We start from the raw sequence: 13,494 nt of genomic DNA on the forward strand, positions 1-13,494 counted from the left end.
CCAGCTGTAGCTCCGCAGGTGAGGAAACCGGGGCTCAGATCCATCAGCGCTCAGCATTTACCTCTCGGCATTCTCTCTGTGCAAAGCCCACGGGCACCTTGGCCAGGTCCCGGGAGGGGGATGCACAGGCAGTAGAGCCCACAGCTCCCCGCAGGGCTGTTCTGGCAGACTCCAGGACATTGGAACTAGAAAGGACATCAGCGTCCCTCCCGTCCCTCCCTGCGTGTCCCTCTGCGCCTCATGGGCAGGTCTCTGAGACACCCTCCCTCAACCACTCCGCCCAAAGGGTCAACGTTACTGCACATCAGAAAGGACATCCAGAACCAGGGTTAAGAGGTCAGTCAGCAAAGCTACCGCATGCCAGGCCCTGTGCTCCACCCGGGCCGGGTAGAGCAGCAGCCTGAGGGGCCCAGAGAGAAGCTGCTCACAGCAGGTCTTGCCCATGTCTTTTGCCTGTGCGCCCACTCCCACCCTCCACCGCCTCTCCGTGTCTCAGAACATTCCGAGGACACTGAAGGGATCTAGCGAGCCTCCACCCGCTCCCAGCTCCTTTCCCATGTCCCCCATGCCTTGAAAAATCTCCAGTGACAGTGACGCCCACCCGCCATGTCCCTCGGGATCAGCCTCCCTCCACCAGTCTAACCCACCCCTCCGGGGATCCAGTGGAATATACCCCAGCCCGTTCCCAAGGGCTCCTGTCCCGAGGGAGGGTGGGGCCGTAGCTCTCCTGGCATCTGGCAGAATCCAGTTCCTGCTGCTGCTGGGTGATGTCACCTATTGTTGAAGGGCTGTGCTTTTTATAGCTTCTGCGGCAGCTCTGGAGGGTGGCTGGCAGGCGCAGGGAAGGGCGCTCTGGGTTTCCAAGCCTCCTGCTCTCAGCACTTCTCCAGCAGCCGCAGAGGGAGAGGTTTCTGACATCTCAAGGAGGGGAGAGAGCCGTCTCAGGAGAGTGACGGAGGAGAGAGGGAGGCAGGCTCGTCTCCTGGGTGGGCCAAGTCAGCATCTTCCCTTCGCCTTCTATTTCTTTGCCCCTCCATCCAGCGGCTGCCCTCACCCACCCCATCTCATCCCACCTCCTCCCCAGAGATGATACCCCTCCCAGAAGAGCTAGGGGTGGGATGGGGCAGGATGTCAGCTCTGCTGGAAGCAGCCGGAAGCCACCCACCACCCTGCCCTCCTACACACTTGAAAATCATGCCTCTTGGAGCCGGGAGGGAGTGACACACTCCTAGCGATGGAAGGACAGTAGCCCCCAGAGGCCTCACCAGTGCACTGGGCAGCTGCAGAGAAGCGGGCAGTGTGGCTCGTGTGTGAAGCAGCCAGGCTCAGGAGGCCAGGTCTAGGTTCAAATCCTGGCTCTGCACTTTCTACATGTGTGGCCTTGGCCCAGCTCCTTTACCTTTCTGGGTATCAGTTGCCTTGCTGCAAATTGGGGACCATATTGGGCTCATCATGAGAACGAAATGAATGTAAAAGTGTTTCATGGCTACTAAGAACTCCATAAGCTGCTACTTCTTAGCCTTAGCCTTAGTGGGAACCAAAGAGTTTAAATGATTTGCACCAGTGAGGGGTGGACAGAGGGCTGGGAGCCAGACACTCAGTACATGTTCACTCTACTACATCTCACTCTGCTCAGTGAGCCCCCAACAGGCCTTGTGTCACTGGTTTCCAAAAAGGACTAAGCTGAATGCTGAGCTTCAAAATCCAGGAAAGAAATCCACCCCCACCCCCACCCTCACCCCCTGCCACAGGCCCTGCTTCCAAACCAGGATGAAAGGGGTGAATTCTCATCTATCCTGCTCACCCCCAGCCGGAGTAAGGACTAGCCCGCTCACCCGGTCAGGGGTGATTCATTGCTGAACCTGCGGATGGCCTCTGGGCTGTCTCAGGTTCTCCCAGCAATTCATTCATTCAACAGGCGTGTCTCGGGTGCCTATTATCTGTCAGACACTGTTCCTCACCCTGGAGACAGAGCAGTGATGACAGACCCCACCATGTGTGGAGGAGGTGACCACCCAGTGGGAAGCCTCGCTGGTTATCTGTGCCCCAAGGAGGGCGATTTCTAGATACTTGGGGCCAGGGAGCTGTGCCTTTTTCCTGGAATAGATGAGCAGAAGGACAGACCATGCCCTACCCAGGCTGTCAGACTCCAGCCGGGGGAGAAGGAAGGGACTAGACGAGGGCAGGGGTGCAGAAGAGAGGGACACGGTAGTTTGCCTGATTCCAGGCGTGAGTTTGAATCCCAGCTCCTCCCTTCCTAGCTGTGCAACCCCAGGCAAGTTTCCTAAACTCTCTGTGCTTCGTTTCCTTATCTGTGTAAGAATAATCATTAATTTTAAAAATAAATAAATAAATAAAAAATAGTAATTTGTAGCATGGGTCCGTCTATGTGTCCAGCTCCACATGTACATTTCATTAACCCTCTAGCAGCCGCCTCACGGGACTCGCAGCAGTAGATGCTCAGTCATGCTTCCTTCTGGGCCCTCAGGTGGCCTCTCGCACCTCCCTGGGTTGGAGGTGATTTGTTTCTCACTTTAGGAAACAGTTAAGTGGTCAGAAGATATCAGCATTAATGTAGACTGAGATGCTACCTCTTGTGTAGGTGAGTGGTGATAAACTCAGCTTCTATAGTCAACAGAATAATTGGCAAGAAATGGGGAGGTGGGAGCTGCAGGAACCTCCTGGCTCTGGGCGAGACCCTTCTCGGCGTGCTCTTCTTGCTGCAGAAGACATGAGAGTTGCTGTGATCTCGGCCCCAGGCCCCGTCTCTGTGGAGTGGTTGGAAATCCTAAGGCCGATACTGTGTGATGTAGTACAGCTAAACTGGATGCTTCCCGAGGGCGGAAACCATAATGTACAATGTTTCGCCCCACACTGTTCCAAATAGAGTGTGTGTGTGTGTGTGTGTGTGTGTGTGTGTGTGTGTGTAATTAAATACTGCCCTGGCAGGTGTGGCTTAGTTGGTTGAGCATTGTCCCATTCACAGGTGGAGGTGGGTGTCGCCGGTTGATTTCCAGTCAGGGCACATGCCAAGTTTGTGGGTTCAATCCCCTGTCAGCGTGCCTACAAAAGGCAACCAATTGATGTTTCTCTTTCACATCGATGTTTCTCTTGCTCCCTCTCCCTTGCTCTCTCTCTAAAAATCAATTTTAAAAAATGCTAAAAAATAAAAATTAAGTCCTAAGTGGTTGGAATCTAAATCTGTGTCTTCTCCCAGCTACTTAGGACCACGGTGAGCTTCAGCGCCTTCTCAGAGCTCCTCCACCACAGACACAGACAATAAGGACTCTTTGCTGTGTAACAAGCAGATCCCCTAAGTGGAACGTTCTTTCCTTTAGGAACAATGCTGTCAGAGGCACTGACAGGCCCTCACTAGACCCTGGCCCTACGTCACCTGCAACCATGACCCTCAATTTGTCAAAACCTGAGAGAGCCCCAGCCAGACACCTTCATAATCACATAATAATTTTAAAGAGGAGATGTATGCTGCATGTAAAATAGAGACAAACTTTATACCATCCAGGTACATCGAATACACAGGGGAGACAGTGCACATGAAAAATATAAAGCACGTCTAAAATTGGACGGACACAACAAAATAAATTAATTAATTAAAATAAAATTTGACCTACATGACACTTGCATATGACCCTTCATTAATATTAAGCAAGCATTGTTATGTACTATTAGGTGCTTTAGTAATCTGCTTGGTAGGGCGCATATTTTATCTTCATTTAGTCTTCATACAACTGTGATTAGAGGTATAATTATTTTTTTAAATATTTTTATTGATTTTAGAGAGGGATTGAGAGATAGAAGCGTCAATGATGAGAGAGAATCACCGATTGGCTGTCTCCTACTGGAGGGGATCGAGCCTGCAACCCAGGCACGTGCCCCTGGCCAGAATCGAACCTGAGACCCTTTAGTCTGCAGGCTGACACTGTATCCACTGAACCAAACCGGCTAGGGCTAGAGGTATAATTATTTTCACAGATGAGAAGACTGGGGCTGAGAGAGGCTAAGTAACTTGGCTGAAGTTATGTTCAGAGCCTGGATTTCAATGTAGCTTGCCAGACCCCAGGGCTCTCTCTGTAGCCAGCTGCTCCCTCCTCCTCTGTGCACAGAGACGCTAGTTTTGTAGCTTTGTTAACAGCCCTTATCAGCTGTCTTGCCTTAGCCTTGTCTGCACGTGTCTGCTGTCTCCCCCAAAGACTGTGAGCTACTTGAGACCAAGGACTGTACCCGCTGTCTAAAGGGTGACATAGGGAGGGGCTGCACATGTTTTGTTGGATGCCTGTAACTGAGATGAGCAGGGCTCTGACCCAGGGGCCTGTGAAGGGGATGGTCCCAGGCACAGCTGGCTGGCTGGAGAGAATGCTTTTCCCACTTTTCCCCTCCCCTTCCTTCCAGAAATCCAGTTTGGCAGGCTCTACTGGTTTTCCCGTGGAATTGAAGTAACCTCCCAGAGCAACTTCTGGGCAGATCCACAGTGCTCCTCCCACGCCCATCCACTCTTCCTGCAGCAAATCCCTTGAATGCTCAGGGATTGGACTTCCTTTCCAGCTACTAGGCCCACTGTGAACTTCAGCCCTCCTCTTAGCTCCGATCCCATGTGGCACCAACTGGTAGCGGTAGCAGTGGATCAGAGTTAGTCTCTTCTAGGGACACATTCAATGATGTCAACAGCACAAAAATTTGGAAGATTAACTTACACTGTCTCAATGTGCGCATGAGAAACCCGGGGCCCAGGAAGGGAGTGGCTGATACCAAATGGGGGTAAGACAAGACGCCTCTTTCCCTCTCTGGGGGGCATTTTCCATCAGGGTCCCCCGAGCCCCGCCTGGGACGCTACTCCAGCAGTTATTGGTGAAAACAGCCTTGTCTTTTCCCTTGCAGCCCTTGCCCCGCAGGATGGGGATCCAGTTCCAGGCTTAGCCTGTAGGTTACTAGGCAGAGCCGTCACCCAAACAAGCCTCAGACTCACAAGGAGTCCGAGCCCAGTTTACTTTAACCCACACACTTCTAAAGGGTACGCACACCTCAATGCATTGTCTAGACAAGGAGCATGAGCCTCAGAGAAGTTAACTGGCTTGTCCAAGCTTGTCAGTGAGATTAGAGCCTGGGTAGACCCCCACTTCACAGCTTCCCCATGCGTCTGTGCCTTAACCTGGCCTGTGACACCACCCAGGGATGCCTCAGGTACCTGGCTGCTCAGGAATTAGGCTCTGGGGAAGGGTTCATTTTTCTGACACTCCCCCAAAGCAGCGCTTCTCTGGGCCTCGGTGACCAGGTGTGACACACACAGCCTCTGGCCTCCTCTGCCCCCTGCCAGCCTGCTGCACACCAGCCAGGCTGACCTGCTGCAATCTCCCCAACTACTGTGCTGAACCCACACACACTGGTCATTTTTCTGTGTCCCCACCCTTCCCCACATCCCCAATTGGTATTTTCAAACCTGGGTTGATATCCTCTTTTTTAACCCTGCTTCTCCCGATCCTCCCACCATCACCCCCAAGACTGGATTTGAGGTTCCCCCAGCTATGCCCCCGCAGGTGCTCTACTGGGTCAGCCCCACTGTATACTGCTCAAGGGCAAGCATGGGGCAAGCTCAGCACCGTCCCATTGGCCAGCAAGGGCCCAGCTCATAAGAGGCCTGTGTGCAAGTAATGAGGCTCAACTCTGGTTCCAAGATCTTCCTCAAAGGCCAGAGGCCACTGTCCTGTCTCAGTCAACACGTGCACCCTGAATACGTGTTGTTCATGTGTGTACCCGCTTCCCTGCTGTCCTTGAGAGACAGGATGAGGCCCTGGACAGGTGGCTCAGTTGGTTGGAGCATCATCCTGTACAACAAAAGGTTACGGGTTCAATACCCAATAGGGTGCATATGTCTCTCACACTAATGTTGCTCTCTCTCTCTCTCTCTCTCTCTCTCTGCCTCTCTCTCCCTTTCTCTCTCTCTAAAAATCAATAAAAATATATACCTATGTGAAGATTTTTTTTTAAAAGAAAAAATAGAGACAGTATGAGGTATTTATAGACAGGATTTTTTGCCCCCAAGTGCCTCCACACTGACCCATAATTCTGCCGCTTAAAGTCTCATCTCACCCAGCCAGCGTGGCTCAGTGGTTGAGCATTGACCTATGAACCAGGATGTCACGGTTCGATTCCCAGTCAGGGCATGTGCCTGGATTACGGGCTCGATCTCCAGTGTGGAGCCTGCAGGAGGCAGCCAATCAATGATTCTCTCTCATCATTGATGTTTCTCTCTCTCTCTCTTTCCCTCTCCCTTCCTCTCTGAAATCAATTAAAAATAGTTATTTAAAAAAGTCTCATCCCCTTGAGTCTGAAAGCTTCTCAAGCTTCCCAAGTGCACACAAAGGAGGCCCAGTATTTCTAAGAATCAAAGAAATGCAAGTCCCAGACAGCAGTGCGGTGGCACTTTTAATCCAATGGGCAAAAATCCAACTCTGAAAATAGAGTTTTAGAGACCTCGGTAAAGAAGCAGACTCTGTTGGTGAAACTGGAAGAGCGTTGGGAACAATTTTACAGAAACTTTAATGAAACACTTCTAGGCAAGTGTCCTACAGGAATACTCACACCCATGCACAAACTTGTGTTACAGGCTGTGTTCATCAGAGAATGAATTGTAAGAGTGGAAAAAGCGGGCAGAAGCCAGGTGTTCACTATTAGAGGTTGATTAAATCCATCATGGCACAATCATACAACAGATGCCCCCTGGCCACTTACAACGATAAGGTGGATCATGTGTAGTGGTGTGGAAGGATGCCCACTATCTGCTGTTACATGAGAAAAGTTGTGGAAGTGCATGTATTAATAGTATCCATTTGGGTAAAAAAGAAAGGAACGTGTGTGTGTGTGTGTGTGTGTGTGTGTGTGTGTGTACTTCAAATATTAGTCTTCTCTCTTCAAAGGTCACCTTCCTCTAGTACTTTTGGGGACAAGAGGGATATGTCTTATTGGTAACTACTGAATTATTCACCGGGTCCCCACTCCAGCCTCCCGCCATTTCCAGATCAGACCTCACCCCAGAAGGCCTCACACAGGGCCTTTGGAGGAAGGACCATGGGCCTAAGGAGATGACAGTGAGGATGGGAAAGCATTAAACTGTCCAGAATTATAAACTTTTTCTTGAGCGTGTTTTTGAAAGAGGATGGTACACCTGAGGGTGACCCTGATCCTTGATTGGACCTGCCTTTCTCTCCCTAAGGCCCTGTGTCTGCCTGTGCAGAGCTGGGTCTTCAGGGAAACACAGTGCGAGCAATGCTCATTTCCATAGTCCGAGGGGAAAGCACCAACAACAGAAGCCTGCCAAGGGAATTCCCTTCGGGGCACCCCCAGTTCACAGCCTTGCTCCCTGTCCTTGAGACTGCCTATAAGTGACTTTCTTTCTTTCTTTTTGAAAAATATATGTTTTTATTGATTTCAGAGAGGAAAGGAGAGGGAGAGAGAGATAGAAACATCATTGATGAGAGAGAATCGTTGATCGGCTGCCTCCTGCACGGCCCACATTGGGGATCAAGCCCGCAACTTGGGCATGTGCCCTGACTGGAAATGGAACCATGACCTCCTGGTGGATAGGTCGACGCTCAACCACTGAGCTATGCCAGCCAGGCTGTAACTGGCTTTCTTTAACAGGCTTCAGAATTATAACAGGATGGCTACTATTCCATACTGATATGACATTAGATCAGTGATGGCGAGCCTATGACACGCGTGTCAGAGGTGACACGCAAACTCATTTTTTTGGTTGATTTTTCTTTGTTAAATGGCATTTAAGTATATAAAATAAATATCAAAAATATAAGTCTTTGTTTTACTATGGTTGCAAATATCAAAAAATTTCTATATGTGACACGGCACCAGAGTTAAGTTAGGGTTTTTCAAAATGCTGACACGCCGAGCTCAAAAGGTTCGCCATCACTGCATTAGATTGTTCTCATGTTGGTCATTTAGAGTGTTTCTACGTTTTCTGTATAGGTAATGTTACAATGAACATCTTCATGCATAGAGATTTTTGCTTATATTGGACTAGAGGCCCAGTGCATGAAATCCGTGCACTGAAGGGGGTGTCCCTCAGCCCAGCCTGCACCCTCTCCAATCTGGGACCCCTCTGGGGATGTCCAACTGCTGGTTTAGGCCCGATCCCTGTGGACATCCCTCTCACAATCCGGGACTGTTGGCTCCCAACCGCTTGCCTGCCTGATTGCCCCTAATTGCTTCTGCCTGCCAGCCTGATAACCCCCTAGCCACTCCCCTGCCAACCACTCCCCTGCCAGCCTAACTGCTCCCCTGCTGGCCCGGTCCCCCCCAACTGCCCTCCCCTGCCAACCATCTTGTGGCTGTGGGCACCGCCATCTTTGAGGGCAGGGCAGTCAATTAGCATATTCCCTCCTATTGGCTGTGGGCGCCGCCATCTTTGCAACGGTGTGAGTGTCATTTAGCATATTCCCTCTTTATTAGATAGGATTTTAAGAGTGAAATTACTAAGTCAGGTAATATAATAGAAATGTCTTACAGTTTCTACTAAAGATGGCCAAATTGCTTCTGAAAGATGACTGCTTTATAATACTACCAACACCAATTAAACCTACAATATAATCCGCCAACACCAGCTCTTTCTTTAAGTTGGCTATTTTAGAAGATTACAAATGGTATCTCAAAGCTGGTTTTCCTGTTTTTCTCCTTACTAGCAAGGGTGGCGTTCAGATTTTCAAAAGGGTTGTTTTAAAGGTGTCCTAAGTTGTAGTCACATGTATTCTTGCCTCTTCACCAGTCAGATCATAATAAATAGCATTAATGATGATAATAACAATTAGAACAAGGTTTACAATCCCTTAGTTCTGTAGAGAACTTTACAGCTTACCAACTTTTACAAGCAATGTCTCATTTTATTCTGCCAGTGGGCAAGGCCAGGCAAAGATTTCCTCCATCTCTAGATGAAACCGTTGAGACTCTGCAGAGCCTGTTTGGCTTGATAAACAAGCCCACCGGGGCTGGTGGAAGTAATGGGGGTGGGGTGGGTATTCAAAGATTACAGAGAAACTGTTCAGTTTCTCTCCCTCTGGGGCCTCATGGTCTCTTTTAGCTGCCTCTCCGTGAGCCCCTCCTCCTCTCTACAGATCATCTTTTTCTGCTTCTCGATCGGCATCATAAGCCTGGAAATAGCAGCTGCCTGCAGGCTCTGCCCATCCGTTCAGCTCAGGCTTCAACATCTAAGGAGAATCTTTGCCCCTTGGTTTCTCATCTCTCAGGAGACTCTGGACCTCCCACCTCCCAGACGGGTTTCCCTCTGCTCAGGTGTCCATCTTGGGTGGGGGACAGGATGAGGGACAGGCTGTATGGTACAGACAGGAGCTGGGGCTGAAGGCAGATCTCTTAGGAGGGTGTGGGAAGGGAAGCAGAGATAGGCTTTAGAATTCAATACTAGCTCAGAGCTGCTCAATGTGCGGCCCCTGCGCCTGGCCAGTCCATAACAATAACATGCCCGTGACAATAGCTGCCCAGGTCTAAAGTCTGCAGAGGCTTTTCGGAGCAGACCCTCCCAAGGGAAGAGAGGGGATGGCCTCTTTCCTCTTCAGTCACACCCTCGAAACTCCCCCCAGGCCTCAGCAGCTCTGCCCACCACGCTGGCCATGAGGCGCCTCACCACACAGGTGTCAGAAGCCTGGTGTGGGAGGGAGAGGCATCGGGCCTCTGCCCGCCCTGCCACCCAGCCTGGGCCCTCCGTTCCCTCTGCAGGTGCGGATCTGGGAGATCCCCGAGGGCGGGCTGAAGCGGAGCATGACAGAGGCCCTCCTGGAGCTGCATGGGCACAGCCGGCGTGTGGGGCTGGTCGAGTGGCACCCCACCACCAACAACATCCTGTTCAGTGCCGGCTATGACTACAAGGTGGGCAGCCCGGCAGGCAGTGTGGATGGGGAGGGAGAGAGAACGGCATGTTTGGGGGCATGTTCATCAATAGTGTCTCATCCACTCATTTATTCATTCGCCACACACTACTGAGCATCTTTCATGCACCCCGTCATTCCTGGGGTCCATAGGGGCTGGAAACACCCGTACTGCCTTCTCTGATGCTGATGGACTGGAGGCGAATGCCACTCCGTGTCCACACTCTCCTGGTGGGAAAAAAAGAGCAACCAAAGCTGCTGGAGGGGAGAGAATGGAGCCCCAGTCCCTACCCCCAGGGGTGCCCTCAAAAGAGGTGTGCCAGCCACTGGGACCTGGCAAGGACATTGATCCTTCCTGCTGGTTGTGGACACTGAGCCCAGGACAGTAGTGGGTTTGTGAGACAGGGACCCATCCGCCTTTGGTACAGATCTCAGCGACACCATCCTGCATCCCAGCACACCCCCACCCTGCGCGGGGCACCTCTCCCAGGGCCACTGGGCGTGGACCGGGGACAGATGCCCAATGACAGCAGCAGCAGGGCTGACCCCACTCCTGCATGCCTGCCCTCCCAGGTCCTCATCTGGAACCTGGACGTGGGTGAGCCCGTGAAGATGATCGACTGCCACTCGGACGTGATCCTCTGCATGTCCTTCAACACTGACGGCAGCCTGCTCGCCACCACGTGCAAGGACAAGAAGCTGCGCGTGATCGAGCCCCGCTCCGGCCGTGTTCTGCAGGTGAAGCCCCACTTTTTTGAGGGGAAGGGAAGGTATTGGGGCCTGGGGCTCAGCTTTCAGCCAGGCCTAGGGAAAGGCCGAGCCAGCTCCCCTCTCTCATGCACCTGGCCTGCACCTCTGTTGACTGTCCCGTCTGTTCTGGGCCCTTCTCAGCTCACACAGGAACCCTGCCTTGTCCTTGGTGGAAAGGGGCTTTAGTTCCCTTTCTTGGCCACTGCACCCCTCCCCCCAGATGGGATTCTTCTGGCCTGCGCTGGGGATGAGGCTGGTGACACCTTCAGCACATGAGTCCATGGGTGTTGACTGAGCCCCATCCTGGACACAGGAGGAGGGGTTTGGACTCCCAGCCCAGCCACCTGTGTGGCACTAGCCTGGTGGCAATGCCTCCGGGCACACCAGCCCTGGGGACAACTCCAAGTGCAGAGGTTGATGGTGAACTTAACTCCAGTTTTGGTTTTTGAGTCTCTTGTGTCTTGACTGTGAGGAAGGGATTAGATGCCATTTGGGGGTAAGAAATTAACATTTCTTGAGCCCCTAAAGCATGCCAGTCACCAGGAGGGATGGGAAATTTGGATTAAATTTGAGATTTACCTACTACACAGGAAAGGATGGATGGTAACCTGGTTGTGTTTATCTAGGAAGAGTCCAATATTGTGAGGCCAAAAAGCCAGCTACTACTACTAATTATCCTAGTGATTAGCATCACTAATATTAAGCAGCATTTACTCAGTGCTCACTGTGTGGCATGTAGGGCCATGGGCTTCATATCATTCCCTCACTTAGTCCTCACGAGAGTCCTCTGAGGTGGGTACTGTTCCTCTTCCCATTTCACACGTGGGGACACTGAGCTTTGGAGGGGGTCGGAGACTGGAATGTCACGTTATGGAGGAGCTGGAGTTCAAACCCAGCTGGATGGACCCAAGAGCCCATGCTGAGCAGAAAAGGTGCCAGAGAGCAGAGAACCCAGCCTCCACCTCACACCCTGGACACGAACCCAGAGAGGGTGAGGGGCTCCTCCTGGTTACACTTTTTTGGCAGAACTTGGAACTAAACGTCAGAGCAGGTGGCAGCAGCCTGGGTCTGTGCACGGCTCCGCCAGCCTCTGGTTTCTACCTGATGCTGACTCATCCTGGCAGAGGACGGTTGTGCATTAGGAGGAAAAGGAAGTGCCATGAGCTGGGAGGCAGGAGAGGAGGCAGAGGACAGTTTCGTAGGAGCCCCTGGTGTAGTGAGTCATCAAACAGCGAGCCAGCCTGAGTCCCCTGTTCTCAGGTTCCTGCCAGTAGGTTTTGCTGTGCAGGTTAAACAAGAGGCCCTGCGGAGAGCACCTGGCACCTGGCACATTGCAGGCCCTGCCCGGGGCTTGGTCAACGTTAGCGCCCCCTCCCCTGTGCTCCACCCACTGTGGGACATGGCAGAGGCCTGGTTTCCCAGTCTCGGGGCTCCCCTGCTCCTCAGGACCTGTATTTCTTCCCTGTGGCTGCTATAAATTACCACACGAGTGGCTAACACAACAGATATGGAGTCTCTCCCAGTTCTGGAGGCCAGAGTTCTGGCATCACGGTGTCAGCGGGGCCACACTCCCACTAGAGACTCCAGGGAGAATCCTTTCTTGCCTCCTCCAGCTTCTGTGGCTGCTGGGCTTCCTTGGCTTGTGGTCACATCACTGTAAGCTCTGCCTCTGAGGTCACATCACCTTCTCTGTGTCTGTGGAATCTCCCTCCACCTGTTATAGGGCTCTCATGATAGCATTTAGGACCCACGTGGATAATCCAGGGGATCCTTTATTTCAAGGCTCTTAGCTTAAAATTACATCTGCAAAGTCCCTTTTTCCAAATAAGGAAACATTCACAGGTTCCAGGGATGAAGACATGGGTGTATCTCCTGGGGGCCATGATTCTGTCTTCTACGGGACCCTGGTGTCCGGGCCCTGACTTACCGGCTCTCTCTGCCATCCCCCCCACCCCCAGGAGGCCAGCTGCAAAAACCACAGAGTGAACCGGGTGGTGTTCCTGGGGAACATGAAGCGGCTTCTCACAACCGGGGTCTCCAGGTGGAACACACGACAGATTGCCCTCTGGGACCAGGTCAGCTGCACGGAGGCCGGGTGGTGGCATAAAAGGGTTGTAGCTCTGGGGGCTTTGCTGGCGTTTGGGAAGGTGAGGTGCTCTCCTTCCTGGACACAGGCTGATGCTGGCCGCCTCCCCGCAGGAGGACCTCTCCATGCCTCTGATCGAAGAGGAAATTGATGGGCTCTCCGGCCTCCTGTTCCCCTTCTATGACGCTGACACGCACATGCTGTACCTGGCAGGAAAGGTAGTAGAAGGTGGAGAGGGACTGGGCAGCCTGTGGGAGACCCCTCCCCCCATGGGGCCCCCACTCCTTCCCGACTTCCCTAAGAAGAACCAACCTCACCTCTCTGGCCTTCCCCTGTGCCAACCTGGGTCTTTCTTACTCTTTTTCCATTGAAACCTACCCTCAAGTCTGACACTTATTCTTACTGAAGTGTCAATGTCAGAATTCCTTCGGAGGTGGATGGGAGAGGGTTTTACACTGGGATAAGGGTCAGAGCCTGAGGTGTAGAGGACTGTGACTAATGATGGAATTTGAGGCACCTTCCTGGAGATCTCTGACCAATATGGCCTTGACTGTCAGGAAAGCTGTCTATACACACAGACCCACCCCCTGCAGCAGCAGCACACCCCCAGCGGGTCCCCTGTGGCAGGCCCACCAGGGACCCAGAGGCCAGGTCTCCCTGGTCTTTGACCACGTTTGAGGCACAGTGGAGGCTCTCTTCAGCAGACCCCTGGACCAGGGCTCACTCAGCCCCCCCCCCCCACCCACACAC

The 13,494-nt window shown here is 52.3% G+C and overlaps 1 protein-coding gene and 1 long non-coding RNA gene across 2 annotated transcripts in view; one reads left to right on the top strand and one right to left on the bottom strand.

Moving 5' to 3' along the window:
• Positions 1-1,909, bottom strand: part of LOC106725394 — a 17,341-nt gene extending 15,432 nt beyond the window's left edge. The window contains exon 1 of the long non-coding RNA XR_001361278.1: positions 537-1,909. This is a non-coding gene — a long non-coding RNA (uncharacterized LOC106725394). The remainder of the gene's footprint in view (positions 1-536) is intronic.
• Positions 1-13,494, top strand: part of CORO2B (coronin, actin binding protein, 2B) — a 64,943-nt gene that overhangs the window by 42,288 nt on the left and 9,161 nt on the right. Inside the window, exons 3-6 of the mRNA XM_005862087.2 lie at positions 9,760-9,909; positions 10,482-10,646; positions 12,617-12,733; positions 12,858-12,962. Coding sequence (XP_005862149.1) covers positions 9,760-9,909; positions 10,482-10,646; positions 12,617-12,733; positions 12,858-12,962 — 537 coding nt within the window. The remainder of the gene's footprint in view (positions 1-9,759; positions 9,910-10,481; positions 10,647-12,616; positions 12,734-12,857; positions 12,963-13,494) is intronic.

Source organism: Myotis brandtii, unplaced genomic scaffold (genome assembly GCF_000412655.1).
Source record: "Myotis brandtii unplaced genomic scaffold, ASM41265v1 scaffold160, whole genome shotgun sequence".
NCBI classification, from domain to species: Eukaryota; Metazoa; Chordata; class Mammalia; order Chiroptera; family Vespertilionidae; genus Myotis; species Myotis brandtii.